General features: G+C 45.9%; 1 protein-coding gene across 1 annotated transcript in view; it reads left to right on the top strand.

The window, feature by feature from the left end:
* Positions 1-5,786: 5,786 nt before the first annotated feature.
* LOC145390686 (sacsin-like) overlaps positions 5,787-18,184 on the top strand; it is a 333,656-nt gene continuing 321,258 nt past the window's right edge. Inside the window, exon 1 of the mRNA XM_080265477.1 lies at positions 5,787-5,902. Within this exon, the coding sequence (XP_080121603.1) occupies positions 5,899-5,902 (4 nt within the window). The 5' untranslated portion in view covers positions 5,787-5,898. The remainder of the gene's footprint in view (positions 5,903-18,184) is intronic.

Genomic DNA, 18,184 nt, shown 5'->3' on the forward strand with positions numbered 1-18,184 from the left:
GAGGTGACTCAGCCTCACTACCGACGGGGCTGAGTTCTGCCAGGGGCCTCTGTATTCAAGGGCCACAGGATCACGTGTAGGGATGTCCTCTCTCGTCTGGGGCCACTGGTGGCGAAGGGTCCTGCACTTTCAGGGCTTGGGGTGGGAGTCTGGCCCTCAGGGCTGGGGCCGAGTAGCTGCCTGAACTTCTCGCTCAGGCGCCTGATGGAGGACGAAGATCTCCAGCGTTGGGTGTAGGGAGGTCCCGCCCGGGGGCCCTGGGGGTGGTTGGGAGGTCCTAAGGGCTGCGGTACCCCACGGTCAGGGACGCCATCAGGAGGGGGCTGCAGTGTCGGCCTACGTCGGGGTCCGTCAGGCGAGTCCTCTCAGGAACCGGCTGCAGGGAGAAGAGCCTGGTGGTAGTCACGGGGCCACTCCAGTACTCCAGGCTGGGGGCTCCCTCTGGGTCGTAGGTCGGTGGGCAGGAGTCAGCACCTGACGGAGGAGTGGCTACTGGCCGTCTCCTACCGTAGGGCCCGGCTACTGGCCGTGGCCTTCTAGGGGTGCGGCTACCGGCTGTCACCAAGGCTCGGCTATTGGCCGTGGCCTGGGAAAAGGAGTGGCTACAGGCTGACTCAGGGGCACCTTCGGAGCGGCTACCGGCTGTCTCCTAACGAAGGCGGGAGCGGCTACCGGCTGTCTCCTTGTTACCTCCGAAGCGACTACAGGCCGACTCCTGTAGGAGGTTCGAGTGGCTACAGGCCATCTCTTGAGGGGCACCTTCAGAGCAGCTACTGGCCATCCCCTGACGAAGGCGGGAGAGGCTACTGGTCGTCTCCTTGTTACCTCTGGAGTGGCTGCAGGCCGTCTCCTGTAGGTGGGTCGAGCAGCTACCGGCCATCTTGTTCAGGGCACCTTCAGGGCGGCTACCGGCCATCTCCTTGTTACCTACAGAGCTGCTGCTTGCTGTCTCCTGTAGGAGGGTTGAGTGGCTACTGGCCGTCTCGTTAGGGGCACCTTCAGAGTGGCTTCTGGCCATCTCTTGACGAAGGCAGTAGCGGCTACCAGCCATCTCCTTGTTACCTCCAGAGCGGCTGCGGGCCATCTCCAGTAGGAGGGTTGAGCAGCTACCGGCCGTCTCAGGGGTGCTGACTGGATCTGGAGTAACTGCTCCACCCCGTGGTTGTTGGTGATCGGCTCGCCCGGAAGGTAGTCTCGTATTCCTGCTATGGTGGCGGCAGGTGAGCTACGGGTCATAGAGGTGCACAGCCCGGGCGAACTTATGTCCCTGTCGCTCAAGTCCAGGGGCACTGTATATGCTCATCTGTGGGCTCCTTCTGGGGGTGTTGGGTTGCCCTCGGTGATATTTTACTGCATTATATATGTATATATATATATATATATATATATATATATATATATATATACACATACACAGCAGTCCCTCCAATATCCGATGTACTAGAGCCAACGGCACGTCCAGATAGTGATCCCGTCTGGATATTGGGCCCCAGCCTTCTGGACTTGTACTTATGGACCCTAACTCAGAAAAACACCTATACAACTCCCTCTGGACATGCATAGCACCTATTTAAGACCCAAATCACACCAATAAGGGACATAAAAAACTGAAATAAATGCAAAAGAACCATAAAATGAGGTTTTTGAGGTAGGTTTATATAATATTAAACATACTGGGTGCTTACAAGTCCCTGGCTCCTGGACTGGTAGTTATGGACCCTAACCTAGCCTAACTCAGGAAAACACCTCTCTACTGCACATGCATAGCACCTAAGACACTCTTCACACAAATAAGGGACATAAAAGAATGAAATGAGGTGTTAGAGGTCTATCTATCTATCTATTGCCAGACGCCTCAATCCCGTTTGGGGTGGCCACAAACAAATCGCCTCCAAGTCGCCCTGTCCCCCGCCATTTCACTGCCCTGCTCCCAACTCACACCCCCCTCTCTCATATACCTCTCCACCCCATCCCTCCATCTCATCCTCGGCCTCCCCCTCCCTCTTCCCCCCTCCACCTCACTCACATACACTCTCTTCGTCAGTCTTTCACCCTCCATCCTCTCCACATGGCCATGTTAGGGGTAAGTATGGAAAAAACAGTACAGTACAATATGAAACATTCTGGGTACTTACAGCAAGTCCCTGGCTGTCTCGATGAATAACCCGCCTCCCCTCAGACTCTGACAGTAAGAAGGAGTTCCTGAAGCACTTGCAGTACACTGTTCATGAAGTCTTGCACAGAACTTAGTCATTTGCACTCAGAATTTCATTCTCTTTACAGTGCGCACTCTTGTCTTACTTGCACTCCATTGTACCTTAATGAAATAAGTGTTGCACTCTGCACTTTAAGTCTTTCCACTCCTAAAACCATTTTCTAAACAAAACACACTGAAGTTAATTTACGTTACAGTTACAGTCCATTAAATTTTTGTCTTTTCACTCACAACTCTAAATCCGTAACTCAATGCACTGTTTTTTTTCACTGCACAACTCTGTAAATTCCCATGTCGTCTAGTGGAGAAATTCTTGGCATCTAATCAATGTCAGAGTCTGAGAGTAGCACATGCAGGTGACCTAGGGGTGCGTCGCTGGGTCGTGGTGATGGCGTATCCACTGCAGACGACTCTGAAGAGAGGCACAAACTCACGTTGAGTGGTGACTCCACCGTGCCTGATGTGCTGGGCTGTGGCTCGGAGCATGAGGGCTTGTCTTGGGGAGGCAATGGAGTGGAGCCAGGGCTGGGCACAGCGGGGGTCACAGGCCTGAAAAAGCTGTCAATCGTTGATTGACTCAAGGAACGACGATTTTGACAATTAATGATACGCTGCCTGAAAGCACGCACTTCCCCCACAAGTCCCAAGGGCCCCATCTCCCTGTTGCAGTCCGGGTGCTCCAGGTAGTCCAGAACGAACTCTAGGTGTTCCCGGAGTGCACTCAGCTTGGGGATGGCTGGAGTAGTGTCACGCTGAGAGGAGTCCGCATCATCGTCGCCGTCCTCGTCGGAATCTTCAAGCTGGGTACTGACGCCTGCAACTGAAGATGTGATCTCGATATCAGACATGGTCTGATACACAGGATCGCCCTCGTCATCATCCAACCACTCACGCACTTCATCCACATCAACATCGTTGCCATGTGCACGTAGACGTGCATGGAAGTTATCCACATCAAAACCTAGGAAATCGTGCTCCACATCTGTTCCGAGAAGCAGACGAGACCAACCATTTTCTAGAGTCTTGACAGGGATTTCCTTCCATGCACTGGCCCAGTTGCAGATGGCAGACTTGATGTAGTGGTGAATGTTTTCCAAAGTCCGCTGGCCTTGTGTGTCCCGTCCCTCCCTGCGCTCGTCCTCGTCCTCGAAGACAACCATCACCTCGTCCAGGAACTTCCGCCGGTACAGCCTCTTCATTGCCACGATCACTCCTTGGTCCACTGGTTGGATGAGAGCAGTAGTATTAGGTGGCAGAAACTTGCACCTAATGCGCCCATTCTCAGCCACCAACTCCTTGTCGCACGATTGGGCAGGTGCATTGTCGAGGAGAAGGAGGGCCTTTACCTGGTCGCGTAGGATTCCCAGTTTCTCCGTCTGGTAATGGATGACCTCCTTGACGAAATGGTGGTGGAACCAGTCTTTGAAGATTTGGACTGTGAACCATGCCTTCAAGGAATGGCACCAGATGATAGGAAGGACATCCATCACCCCACGAAGACACCGAGGCTGCTTTGCATGGCCAACAATAACGGGGTTGAACCAGTGCATGTCGTTAGCATTGGCACAACACAAAGCAGATGTCCGTTGCTTGCAGAGCTTGTGGCCAGGTACACGCTGCTCCGTCTCCTCGGTTAGAGTGTTCGTAGGCAAAGAGCGGTAGAATAAGCCAGTTTCGTCAGCACTGTAGACTTGACCGAGAGTTAGGCCCTCCCTGTCGATCAAGCCCTTCACCTTATGCCAAAACTCATCAACTCCATCCTCGTTGGCGTCCAAAGCTCTGCCATGAGACTTACGGTTGGTAAGGCCATGTCGTAACTTGAATGCGAAAAGCCAACCTTCGGATGCCTTGAAGTCTAGGGCGTCGTGAAGCCTTGCGAACTTCTCAGCAGCAGCCTTCAGCTCCGTGCCACGCACCATCACACCAGCAGCACGTTGCTGTCGATACCAAATCAACGTAAAGCGGTCGACTTCTGCATACTTGGGAGTATACATCACCTTCCTCTCCACGTTGCGTTTGCTTTTCAACGAGAAGTCAGCCATGTACCGCATGAGTTTGTTGCGGGATCTCTTGATATCAAACAAAGTAGACCGGGCCATGTTGAATTCACAGAGGATACGTGAGGTAGACCATCCTGCATCCACCTTGTCCAATATCTCCCTCTTCTTCTCCAGAGTCAAAACCACTCTCTTCCTCTTCTCAGGCGGCAGGGCCATCATCACACACACAAAGGAGAAGCACGAGAGCAGCTGGAGAGCCTGCAGCAGGTAAGGCACCACCACAAAAGCGAGCACGTGGGCAGCCATGATGATGAGCATGCACACACAACAAGAGACGGGCGGTAAGTGGGGAGGATGCAGAGGCGATCTAGTGGACGTCGGCGGAACAACACACCAAAACACAGCTTGCCCGCGTGGCGCATGCCAACTTCAAATTACGGGCTGGAAAAAGTTGGATTTTTTTGCCATTTTTGGCCCATTTTGGGAATATTGGATCCCGGGACGAAAATGTCCGGTTATTGGGGATGTCCAGAAAATGGGTGTTCAGATATTGGAGGGATTACTTTAAATGCACTCTCATTTTCTATTTCCTCACTATCCAGCTTGTCTTTGCATTCAGTGACTTCATTTCTCTCGAAGACCACAACTTTACCCTTTGCTACATTCACTTTTAGATTCAGTTACATTCATGCTCATTCACCAAATCTTGCAGATCCCCCTCATCTTCACTTAACAATACAGTATCATGCAAACAGCAGAACAGGAAATTTTCAAACTATTCCCTCTCTCATTAGGGTCACACCAGTATCTGCTTCCCTACCTTGAATCCCTTTAATAACTCTGTCCATATACAAACTGAACAGTTATGGAGGCATGGCATATCCCTGTTTCAATCCAACATTCAGACAGAAAATTCCATTCAGTTCATCATCCATATGCACTGCAGCCTGCTAGGCCCTCATACATAACTTTCACGGCATTCAGTAGCTTCCTATTTACTCCATATGTTTTTTAAATTTTCCACATTCCTTGTCTGTCCACCATCATATACTTTCTCCAGGTCCATGAAGGCAGCATACATCTTCTTTCCCTTCTCAAAAAACTTTTCCACTATCGGTAAATACTTTAGGATGAAAATCTGACCTACACAATCTCTTCTCCTCCCAAAACCACCTTGTTCTCCAACTAATTCCTCTGTTATTTCCCTAGCTTTGTCAGTAGGTATCCATCCATATACTTTTCCTATACGAAGACAGATTTCCATATGCTTACCACACATTTTTTTCCCCCCTTCTCTTTTGTATGGGTATAATTATACCTGACTTTGATTCCTCTGGGACTCTACCTTCCTCCCAGGCCAGTCTGCTCATCATCCATATCCATTCTGCTATCTCTGCCCCATGCTTCAGCATTTCACCACACACTCCATCAATTCCTAGGGCTTTCCCGATTTTGACACTCTTCATTGCGTCCACCACTTCCATCCTACTGATCTTTTCCAACCATCTCATCTCCCTCCACGTCAGAGCCATTCCCCAGTCACTTGTACTAGTGTTACTTTCATTTGCTTTGTGTAACAATTAGTGTTCTCACCTTCTGTATTTATTTGTTTTTGTGCTTATTTTACTTTTTTAGTTGCAGACTGGTGCCAGTAGAGTTGAGAAGGATTCTCCCTCAGCCAAGATGGGTAAGTTATACATAGTTATACAGTATGATACTAAAGACATACAGTACAGTTACGTTTTCCTGTCATGGGATGCCAGGCAAATGAGACAGGTGGCCATGGTGGCACTAGCAGTCCTTGAATTATGCCTGACCATCACTGATTTCTAGGAAATACCTCAAGGCCTTAAGTTGTTGAGCAACCCAAAAGTAGACATAGCCACCTCACTTCTTAAATCCTAGCCATGCAACTGATCTTTGGTAAATCAGCATGCTTACGCAGCCAACATATAATTCCTGTTTTCACAGGGTGTGATACCCTGATTGCCTCACCAATCACCACCCACTTCCAAATCTGCCTCTCCCACCCATTTCTTTCTGCATGCCCTACCCTTTTTCTACACATCACTTGCACATACATCATACAGCACTCATCTTCACTGGGTGTACCCATCTGCCCATGTCTCACCACCTCTGACATGTCACTGCTCCCCAACCCTTTGTAGACTTCGGTGCCACATTTACCAATGTGAAGGCAGTGGAGAGTGCCAGAAAAAAATTATCAAATTCACACCCACACCCACACACATACATTGTCTGATGATAAGCAAGAAGTGGAAGGAGAATATAAGAGAGTATGGAACAGTGGGTGCAAGGATTGTATGGGTGAAGATGAAAGTAGGTATACAAGTGTGGGCGATTGTATGTGTTTATGCTCCAACAAAGGACCAAGTGGCAAGAGTGAAAGATGAGTTTTGGGCGAGAATAGAAGCATGTATGGACAAATTTGAGAGGAGCGAGAGAGTGCATTTGATTGGAGACATGAATGGCAAAGTTGGGAACGTAAGAGTGGATGGAGTGATTGGTCAGTGGGGTGTGCCAGCTGAAGTAGATGGGAATGGTAGTGCTTTGGTGGACATCTGTGCTGGTAAGGGGTTGGCATAGCCAACACCTACTTTCGGCATAAGATGATCCACTGGTATACATGGAGAGTAATGAGGAGGATGGATGGTGAGCTTGTTAAACAAAAGGCAATGATAGACTATGGGCCGTACTATAAAAACCCAGAGTTCAGGCGGTCCAACGGCGACTTTCAGTCGTCAGACGATTCTGAGCGTCAGTCATCCTTACTATAAAAAACTTGGACCGTCAGTCTTCGCGAAACCCAGTTGGGCGAGAATGCGCTGCATGAGCCCTAAAGGCGCGCAAATTTTGAATGTTCTTCTGTTTAATAAACCAGACACATCGCTAACCAATTCTAAACTGTTATTTTTATGTACGAAATAAGTATATTTGCCCTAGAATTGGTATCAAATGATGGTAGGACGCATAAAGAGGATGCATTTACAAGCAAGATACAGTGTAATGTATAGCCCAGACTGAATTATGATTTATCTTCCTTTTGTAGTTATTTGCATGAAAATAATTACTGAGATTATCCAGACTTGAGAGTTATATGTAAAAAGAAAGAGAGAGGTGAAAAGATTAGTAAGAGAGAGTAAGAAGAGAGTGGATGAGGAATTTGGAAGGAATTTGAGTGTAAAGTGGAGGGACTGTAAGAAAATGTTCTGGAAAGAGGTGAAAAGAGTAAGACAGGGTGGAAGTGAAGTTAGCAGGGGAGTGAAAGATAAAAATGGTAGATTACTAGTGGAGAAGGGAGAAAAAGTGACCAGATGGAGAGAACACTTTAAGGAATTGTTGAACGTAGAGGATGGAAGTAATGCGAGTATAAGTGGCTGGGGAATGGCTGGGAGAAGGAGGGAGGTGAGAAGACAGGAAGAAATCAGTATGATGGAAGTTGTGGAAGCAATGAAGAAAGTTAAATCTGGGAAAGCCCCAGGAATTGATGGAGTGTGTGGTGAAATGCTGAAGCATGGGGGAGAGATATTAGTAGAATGGATGTGGAAGATGTGCAGATTAGCCTGGGAGGAAGGTAGAGTCCCGGAGGATTGGAAGTCAGGCATAATTATTCCCTTGTACAAAGGAAAATGGGAAAAAGAAGTGTCTGGTAATCATAGGGGCATTTTTCTTCTTAGTATAATAGGAAAAGTGTATGGTAGGATACTTATTGACAGAGTTAGAGAAAGAACAGAGAAATTAGTTGGAGAAGAACAGGGAGGCTTTAGGAAGGGAAGAGGTTGTGTAGATCAGATATTCATTCCTAGATCTTTAGTGGAAAAGTTTCTAGAGAAGGGAAAGAAGTTGTATGTGGCTTTCATGGATTTGAAGAAAGCATATGACAGGGTGGATAGACAAGGATTGTGGAAAGTGTTAAGAATATATGGAGTAGATGGGAAGTTGTTGAATGCTGTGAAGAGTATGTACAATGGTGCGAAGGCTGCAGTGCGTGTGGATGGTGAACTAAGTGAATTTTTCTCTTTGAAAGTTGGGTTGAAACAGGGATGTGTCATGTCTCCATGGTTGTTCAATCTGTACATGGATGGGGTAATAAAAGAGGTACAAGGTAGGGTAGTGGATGTTAGAGTGGCCCTGGTGAGAGAGGATAGTGTTTGGAAACTCCCTGTACTGTTGTTTGCAGATGATACTGTGTTGTTGAGTGAAGACGAAGGGGAGCTGCAAGGCTTGGTGGTTGAGTTTGGGAGAGTGTGTAAGAAACGGAATCTGAAGGTGAATGTAGGGAAGAGTAAAGTGATGGTCTTTGAGAGAGGTGAAGTCAGTGAATGTACAGCGAGGTTGGATGGTGAGGAATTGGAAAATGTGAGTACGTTTAAGTACTTGGGTAGTGTGATAAGTAAGGATGGAGGTTTGGAGGGTGAAGTGCTTGAAAGGGTACAGCAGGGAAGAAAGGTTGCTGGTTCTTTGAAAGCAGTGATAAGAAACAGGGAAGTGAGCATGGAAGTGAAAAAGTTACTACATGACAGTATTGTGATACCAACTCTAACGTACGGAAGTATAGCTTGAACGTTGTTGGAAGGACACAAGTCAAGAGTGAGAGCAGTGGAAATGAGTTATTTAAGAGGAGCCTGTGGAGTCACATGGAGAGATAGGCTGACGAATGAGGATATAAAGGAACGTTGTGGTGTTGATGTGGATGTGATAGGGAGCGTTATGAGGAACACACTGAGGTGGTTTGGCCATGTGGAGAGGATGGAGGGTGAAAGACTGACGAAGAGAGTGTATGTGAGTGAGGTGGAGGGGGGAAGAGGGAGGGGGAGGCCGAGGATGAGATGGAGGGGTGGGGTGGAGAGGTATATGAGAGAGGGGGGTGTGAGTTGGGAGCAGGGCAGTGAAATGGTGGGGGACAGGGCGACTTGGAGGCGATTTGTTTGTGGCCACCCCAAACGGGATTGAGGCGTCTGGCAATAGATAGATAGATAGATTTCATATGAGCAAAGTGAATGTATTATTGCATTCTTCATAGATTTCCATGTTGTTCCAGGCCAGCTCACCAGTCATGAATTATACAGCAGTTTATCCAGGTTATGTGTGCTTTCACTCATGCAGCAGTACATCATGTGTTCCGAAATTATTATTGCAAAATGTATATAGAGAGTTACTGGAGAATTATTTTTAGCATGGAGACTAATTTCCTTCTTTACAAAGCTGGTTGAATGGTGACATTCATTGCAGCACCAACATATGAGGGATGCAGTAACACTCCATTCTTTTTCAGCTGCTTCTTTCCACACTTGTCATCCAGCCATGACCAGGAAACCATGCTGGAAAACATAGGTTATAAGATGTGTGTACTGTAACAGTTGTTCTTTCAATTTCTATATATCTGGCTATAGTTTTTTCCCTACATTATTGTCACCTTCCTTGTTTGAGGTATTACTAGTAAATTTCCAGTTTAGCTCAGTAATTATACTACTCTGAGATTCACATTCTTTATCATTACCTTTCCCTTCAAGCAGTATGCAGTGATTTTCTAAGTTACATGGTATATACAGTAGCTAATTATTTTTGTCCCTGTCTGCTAGACAAGCTTTCCTTTTTGTTTCCCAGAAATCATTCTACTTCTATAGTACTTTCATCCAGTTCTGTTTTTGGGAGCAAGGCAGTGAAACGGCGGGGGACAGGGCGACTTGGAAGCGATTTGTTTGTGGCCACCCCAAATGGGATTGAGGCGTCTGGCAATAGATAGATAGATAGACAGACTGTTTTCTATTCTGTTTTCCTAGCTTTCTCCTACTCTGGTCATATGCTTGATTTTGGTCTCCTTCACTAAATATTTATCTCATTACTTCCTGTTTGTCAGTCATTGCTTAACTTCACCTTTCATGCTTTTGTATAACCCCTCCACCCTAACCAATATTCCATGACTTTTCAACACCTATCTACTCCTCCATTACAATAACTGTCATTTCTATCCAATTACTGTAACTAGTTTTTATATTATATATGCATGGAGCAGGCCATTTCCTCAGACCTGTAGCTGTTTGTAAGAATAGCTCTTGGGATAGAATGATGCCTTTTTTTTTTCTTTTTTTTTAATTCACATGAAAAAATCTGCATTTACTTCCAAGTTTTGCTTTCAAGCCAACACACTTATGCTCAAATCTGAGTGCTTGATTGAAACAGGCAATATTTCAGCCAGCATCCTCACCTGGTTTACTCACCTGGTTGGCTACCCTATTACAATTAACAGTATGGCTCGGTAGGAATCTGCTTTTCAAGAAGTAGGGCAGCCCATACCTGCTGGCACGCCAGCCCCATTTCCTATATACATCATCATCAGAATAGACTATTGATTAGAGGCTGAGTTTTGTGCCATATGCACGGTAGTTGCACTACTTGAAGGACTTCGAATTATGAATCGTAGTTATTCAATATAGTCGAACAGGATGTGACCTAGTTGTGAGTGGAGGGACTTTTTAAATGATGCAACTGAGTCAGCACTAACAGCATCATCTGAAAGAGAGTTCCAGAGGTCTATACATCTGATGCTGAAAAACCTGCGTCTACACTCGGCTGAAGTGTGGGGCTTGGCCACCTTGAATATATGGCCCCTGGTGTGCATTAATGAAGGAAGAGAAAAAAGCTCAGGCGGTGCAATTGGGGACTGGCAATGGAAGATTTTCCAGCATTTAATGAGGTCAGCTCTGATCAGTCTCCCTTTTACAGAATACAGGCCCAGGTTTTTCAGGCGGTCAGCATAACTGAGTTCGGACAGGCCATTGATTTGCTTAGTCCATCTGCGCTGTACAGACTCCAGGAGCCTCTGATCTCCGTGGTAGCCTGTGTTCCATACAGTGGAGCCAAACTCCATGATGGGTCTGATGTGAGATTTGAATAAAGTCAACATAAAATCTCAGTCTCGATGGAGGGTGGACTTTAATAAATTATTTGCCAGGCCTGCTGCCTTTTTTACAGTATTTCTTATGTGCGAATGAAATTTCAGTGAACTGTCGACCAAGATACCCAAGTCTTTGTGTGTAGTTTCTACGGAGAGGCTGGTGTTGTTCATGTGATAGTACTGAAGAGCGCCAATAGAATCCCAGTCTACTGCACCTCTCTGACATCGCAGAACAGTACACTTGTCAAGATTGAAATGTAAACCCCAGGACTCAGTGACATTGTAGACCATATCAATGTCCTTCTGGCATGTACTTATATCTGCACCTAATGTGGAACAAGTGTTTTGGCGCAACTTGAGGTAAATCTTCATGTCGTCAGCGAAGAATTTACATTTGGAGCATATGTATGAGGGTAGAAAGTTTATATATACCAGAAAGAGCAAGGGGCCTAGAACAGATCCCTGGGGAACACCACTGAGAACATTCCTTGAGGAACTGGCGCAGCTGGACACAGACACTTGCATGGTGCAGCCGGACAAGAAGTCAGAGATACAAGTTAGCAAGGAACCACTGACCCCAAGTAGCCTCAGCTTGTCAGTGAGTATCGAATGGTTGACAATGTCAAAGGCTTTGCTAAAGTTAAAAAAGACAACATTCACAACATACCCAGCATCCACCCACGCCGTAACATCACTATACACGAGTAACAGTTGGTCATCTGCAGTTCTACCCTGTCTGAATCCGTACTGCTCATTTGACAGCACTCCATTAGTGTCAAGGTAGTTGTATAATGCCTCTGTAATAAATCTTTCCAGGGTTTTGCAGCAGACAGAGGTTAGGCTAATAGGCCTATAGTTAAGAGGTTTGTGTCGAGAGCCTTTCTTGAATATAGTAATGATAATGGATTTTTTCCAATCATGTTGCAATTTACCAATGGTGACAGACTTTTGAAATATCAAAAACAAGGGTAAGGCTAAGGCTGGGCAGTATTTCAGAAGACTGGGGTGGAAGCCATCAGGTCCCATACTGGTGTTCGGGTCCAGTGCTGCGAGCCTATTTCTCACTTCTTGCAAGGATAAGGTCACTGTGTCGAGGATACTCTCAAAAGTTTGGTGAGGGAAGGGAGCGTAAGGAGCAAGTTGAGTAAATTGTACAAAAATGTGTAGCAAAAGTTTCTGCCATCAAGAGTACAGTCAGATGTTAACCCGCCCCGTCCCGACGACGTATGGGTACGTCACCACGATTTGCATTTGCCAGTCCCGGCGATGTACCAGTACGTCGTGCAATTGCAAGGTCGCTAATTTGCACAATTTTCAATTTTCGCACGTGATTTTTCGTATGTATACACGGGACACCTTCCTCTATTCCTGTACAAGATACCAAGCAGGGACAATGCCTTACACTGCATAACCTCCCCCCTCCCCCCCTCACACCATTGTCTTGGCAAAGGACCTGTTACCAGTGACCTGGCTAGTAAAGTTATTCAGGGCCAGAATGATTCCCCAATCGATGACAATGTGGAGGACAATGTTTACATAGCATTAGAAGAAGAAACAGCCAGAAATAATGATCAGGTAGTGTGGCAAAAATAGGTCAGGTATGGTGATTAGTTAGTGAGTGAAACAATGCTTATAATGCCTTTATTACTGCTTGAAAACCAATATACTCTCATACTACATATACATTCGTACCAAGTAAATAAATAAATACCGTTTATGAGTGGATAAAATAGTTACCCTCCCATAGAACTCGTTTTCTTTGGTGCCAGCATGTTAGAAGACCCACTCAGGTAAGGAGGAACTCCTACCTGGATTGGGCACTTTAAACCTCAGGTGAGCGATTTCTCTATGAATTTTCGATGTTTCTCACCAAAAGCGAAGATTTTAGCCAAAAAAAAAAAAATCGAAAATACCTCGGGACTGGGGGATGTCGGAGGTGCGGAAACCTCGGGATGTGACGGGTTAACACTCCATTGTCCAGTCTTATGGGGCCTACTGAGGGTGCACCTACTTTCTTATTTCTGATGTACTGGTGAAATGGTTTTGAGGAGACCTGTAGTTTTCTAATCAGTGACATTTCGTGATTGATTTGCATGTGTGTAAAGTAATCACGAAAGCTGTCGTTGAGAGTCGTAGTGTGATAGAGCTCGGGAAGCCTCAGGAGATAGTGTTCCATAAACACTCCTGGAGTGTTTGTATGTTTCTCAGGCTTTCCTGCAATGGTTTTTCAAGGCCTTGGGAGGTGATCTGGGAGGTGGGGAAGGTGTGCTAGGCATATTCGGCACATACTGGTCAACTAGTGGGCTAAGGATGGACTGCAATCTGTCATACATGGCATCAATTGACAGGCATTGGAATTCAAAATGCCAATCTATTTCATGCAGATTATTTATTTTGTTGTATTTGGCTTTATGCCAGGAGCGCTTGGTGAGCAAATAGCTATCTGTCATAGCAGCCTGAAATTCACTCATATCGGTATCTGGTAACCTTACCCAACTATCTCAACTACATCAGCTTATCTTTAGGTCCAAAAATGAATCACATTTTTCAAGAAAGAACTTAAGTGATTGCACATACTTGTTGGTACTGATGACAAATTTGTGTCTTGTTTTATTATCAATTTCTGAAACTGTAAGAGAGAACACAAAAACAGGTGAAAAATACAAACCAAACTAACCAACCATTTACCAACGCTTACCAAACTGATATGTGTAATTTCTGCCATGTAATATAATATTGTATATGCACTTCATACACGTCATTTATTCATGACTTTTCATAGGCAAGAAGTGTCAATGATGTTGTTGGACTAGAGGCAGATGCTTACTGGGTTACCCTCAAATGTGCTAACTAAAGCACTGAGCTGGCTAACACACAAACTTTCAAACAGTTCCCGTTTCAAGAATCTATTCAGAAAGTGCACAGGTGGTCTGAAATAAACTAGAAAGCATAATTTAATATCCTAACTCAATATTACGCGCCACGTCGCCACCATAGAAGTTTTTGTTTACTCGTATTCGCTATGGGAGCGTTTAGTCTTGTAAAATCTTATGAACAGCCTTGTATTTTTCATATATTTTAGCCTGCTAGGGAAATTTTGATTCCTGAATTATTCAGCTTTTATAAATGGAAAAACTGATTATCATATATATGAATAATTATATTTGTTATACGAAAGGGGGGTCTCTTGTGGCGTTTATCCTCCTGTGACATTCCAATACTATTTTACGCCATAACGAGGTGACGAACACCTGGCGTGAACAGCAAATTTATTTATGGTACGAAGTAACGTCAGACGCTCACTGTCATCAATACTGGCGTTTAGTTTTTATAGTACGGCCCTATGTGTGTGTGGATGGGCGAATGAGAAGATAAGTGTTCGATGCAAGAGTGTGGAGAGGGTGGGGGAATGGAGTTATATATATACATATATATATATATATATATATATATATATATAATATATATAATTAATTATATATATTATATAAATAAATAAATAAATATATATATATTATATATATATATATATATATATATATATATATATATATATATATATATATATATATATATATATATATGTTACGCTGTCCGCCTTTCCGTTCCCACGGGTGTATCCGTTACAGCTGGGCTAGGGGATTATGCAGTATGTATCCGTGTCATTCGCCGAGTTTACATTAGCGAGTGTTACAAGTTCTTTTGTTTCGTTCCTGCCACTGAGGGCAATTTTATTTCATACCATGCTGAGAATGCATTTGATTATTTTGATTGTCTTATGTGAGCTACCAGTATATTTAATGATGTTTTGCTTGCATTAGAAGTACCAATTTATTGTAGAGAGAGAGAGGGGCACGAATTTAAGTTCTTATTAATTAATTTGATTCATGCGTTCGCGCTTGGCTGAACACGAGCCTAGCAGTAGTCCAGTCTCTTCCCAGCCAGCTTTAGTATCGGGTGCTTGTACACTCTCTCTCTCTCCCCAGTCATTTTTATGCCGAGCTGGCGTTTTCATTTAAGTTTATTTTTATTCTTTTGTTGCTGACTGAGGGAAGTAGATATTTTATTTTTGTAACCGTGTTGTCTTTGGAGGGCCAGTTTGGCTCACCGTGGTCCTCTCGCTGCCTTTGTTAACGTTCCCCAACACACGTACATACACACACACACCCCTAACCCCTACACAGTTAATCCCATCTCTTTGCTCAAGGCTAGTGAGAACCATCGTGAGCTATTGACTGCGTTCCCCCTTGGACCACGGGTTAAGTAGAAAGTCGTCACCACCGGAAGTAAGTGGGAGGTGTTCCTGTATACTGTCTCGGGCGGTATTACTTCCGGTAGTGGCGATAGTAGGCTAGATCTATAGGTAGGCTGTTCCGTTTTATTATCAAAGTACAGAGTGTTGCGTTCTTAAGTACTTCCGTTGTGCAGTTTTTCTCTAGTTTGCGGAGTGTCAGTGCCGGGGTCTGCGTTATTTTTGCAACGCAGTGGAGGCCGATCATCTAAGGCTGACTTGTTGTCTTTTTGTAATAGCCCCCGGGCTGGCGCAAACCGTAACAGTGGCGACCTCGCATCAGGATATCCTAACAGTGCCTTCTTCTTGCTAGGATATCGTTACCTTGGCGTTCTCTGTGCTTTGAGGTGAAGTTGATGTGTTTTGTAGTTTCTCAGTCAGCATTAGTATTTCATTATTTAGTACTGCCATTGATTTGTCGCCATGGAGTCACGCGTGTCTACACCAGATCGCGTACGTGCTGAGTCACCTGTGGATATGGAACAACGAGAGGCACATAGCAAAGGTACTCCCCGTGTGAGCCCTGAGTTTGACTATGGTGCTGAAATGCCTCTGCTTCGCTACTCCCACTATTACCATCTATGATGCCGCCGAGCCAGTTTAGAGCAGTTCCCCCAGGTATGTCTAGTGCTTTCCTGGAGTTGTTCATTCCACTCCCATATACCCTGGAGCCTTGTCACCGGAGGCTCAGTTGCAGTTGGAGTTGAAAAAGTTGGAGATGGAAATGCAGCGTGCAAAAGAAGAGAGGGAGATGCAGCGTGAAAAAGAAGAGAGGGAAATGCAGCGTGCAAAAGAAGAGAGGGAGATGGAGTTGCAGCGTGAAAAATGCGATTTGAGCTGGAGAAGACTCGCTTGGAGCTGACTGCTAATAGACCAACTTCAGATACCCAAACCTCAGGCCGTGCAGAGGATAGGGAGAGTTGGTTCTCAAGGAGTCTAAAATTAGTGCCAGCATTTGATGAGTTGAAGTTGACAGAATGGTTTGTCAGGTTTGAAAAGAAGGCTAGGGAGTTTGAGTGGCCCAGGCAGCGCTGGGTGGGGTTGGTATCTAATGTGCTGAAGGGAAAAGCTTTGGAAGTGTATAATAGGTTGAGCCCTGAGGATGTAGATGATTATGATGAATTTAAAACAGCCATCCTGAAGGCATATGAACTTAGACCAGAGGCTTATCGGTTGTTGTTCCGTGGTGCTCGGAAAAGGCCTGCTGACACCTATATGGCCTACGCTAGGTATCTGGAGGAGAGGTTAGACGAGTGGTTGCTGAGTGAGAGCGCCACTTCGTATAACGAGGTGCGTGAACTGCTTTTGATGGAACATTTTACCAACATGGCTGACAAAGAAATTGGTGTTAAAATTAGGGAGAAGAGATTTAAGACCGTGAAGGAAGCAGCGACGTGGGCTGATGACCGGGTGTTTGCCTTGCGGAGTATGGGGGTCAAGTATGCTAATTTTCAGTATTCCAGGGAGAGGACTGTGAGTGGCCCTGCCTGGGATAAATCTCCCGTGAATCAGTCCAAGGGAAGTTCAGAGGAGAAAAAGAATTCTGGGAGAAAGAGCCCTGTATCCAGTTCGAAGCTAGTTTGTTACTTTTGCAAACAGAGTGGGCACATCAAGCCTAACTGTCCTAAGTGGAAGGCCTCCCAAAATGCCAAACCAGTGGCACTAATTGTAGGTTCGAGTCAGGTGAACGAGAGGAGTTGGGAGAGTGGTAACGGTGAGGGAGAAGTCTGTGGAAAGCTGGAGTGCAGCCGGCTGTGCTCGCTGCCAGCCTCAGGCTGAAAAGGTTACCCAACATGCTACGCCACCTCCGGATGAACTGCCTCAGAAATCGTCCCTAGACTGGTGTAAACCTTTTATATGTCACGGCACAGTGAAAATTCATGGGATCAGTTATCCAGTTACTGTGGCTCGTGATACCTGTGCACAACAGTCTGTGTGCAGAAACGTGACTGGAGGGCCTGTAAACTCTGGGAAGTATGTGCTGTGTAGAGGCATGAACTCAGATGAATACTATGATTATGTTCATGTGGAACTCGATTGCCCCATTGTTCAGGCTGCAGCTCAAGTAGCTGTTGCTGATGTAATGCCAGTAGAGGGGATTGATTTTCTGCTGGGGAACGACCTGGCTGGGGAGAAAGTATTTCCATCTCTTCCCCCACCAGTTGTTGTGGCAGAGAAGTGCTTTGACGCCCCAGAAATTGGTATTGAAGTTGATGCAGAAGTGGAAGCCATGTTCCCGGTCTGTGCAATTACACGATCTATGGCACAGGTTGCAGCCCGGGAGGAAGAACTGGTGAAGTCACAGGTTCTTGGGGTCGACTGTGATGAGGCAGGGCCACCAATGGAGGAACCTAGTGAGCAGAGTGTTGCTGTAGTGGGTGAGGAGAGTGGGAATGCGTGCATGGACGCCGCCCCACTTCCCACTCAGGACACTAGAGGTGGTGCTGAGTGTGTCTGTGTGGAGACTGAACCCAGCCCACCGACTGAATTAGAAGAATTTCAGGACGCTGGGGTCGACTGCGGGGATGCAGGACCACCGTCAAACGCGCCTGAGAAACAGTGTGTCACTGTTGAGGGTAGAGGTGATGATGATGTCAGTGTGGAGTCTGACATTCCTCCCCCTGTCGAGTGTACTAGAGGTAACGCTGAGATTGATCGCCCTTCGCAATCCAGTGTCCCGACCAGTCCCTTATCTCAGTCCTCAGTAGAGCTGGCGGGTGTTGGGTCAGCAGAATTGAGGGTGAAGCAACAGGAGGATG

Source organism: Coenobita brevimanus, chromosome 15, assembly GCF_032717465.1.
Source record: "Coenobita brevimanus isolate Jiangsu-jjx chromosome 15, ASM3271746v2, whole genome shotgun sequence".
NCBI classification, from domain to species: Eukaryota; Metazoa; Arthropoda; class Malacostraca; order Decapoda; family Coenobitidae; genus Coenobita; species Coenobita brevimanus.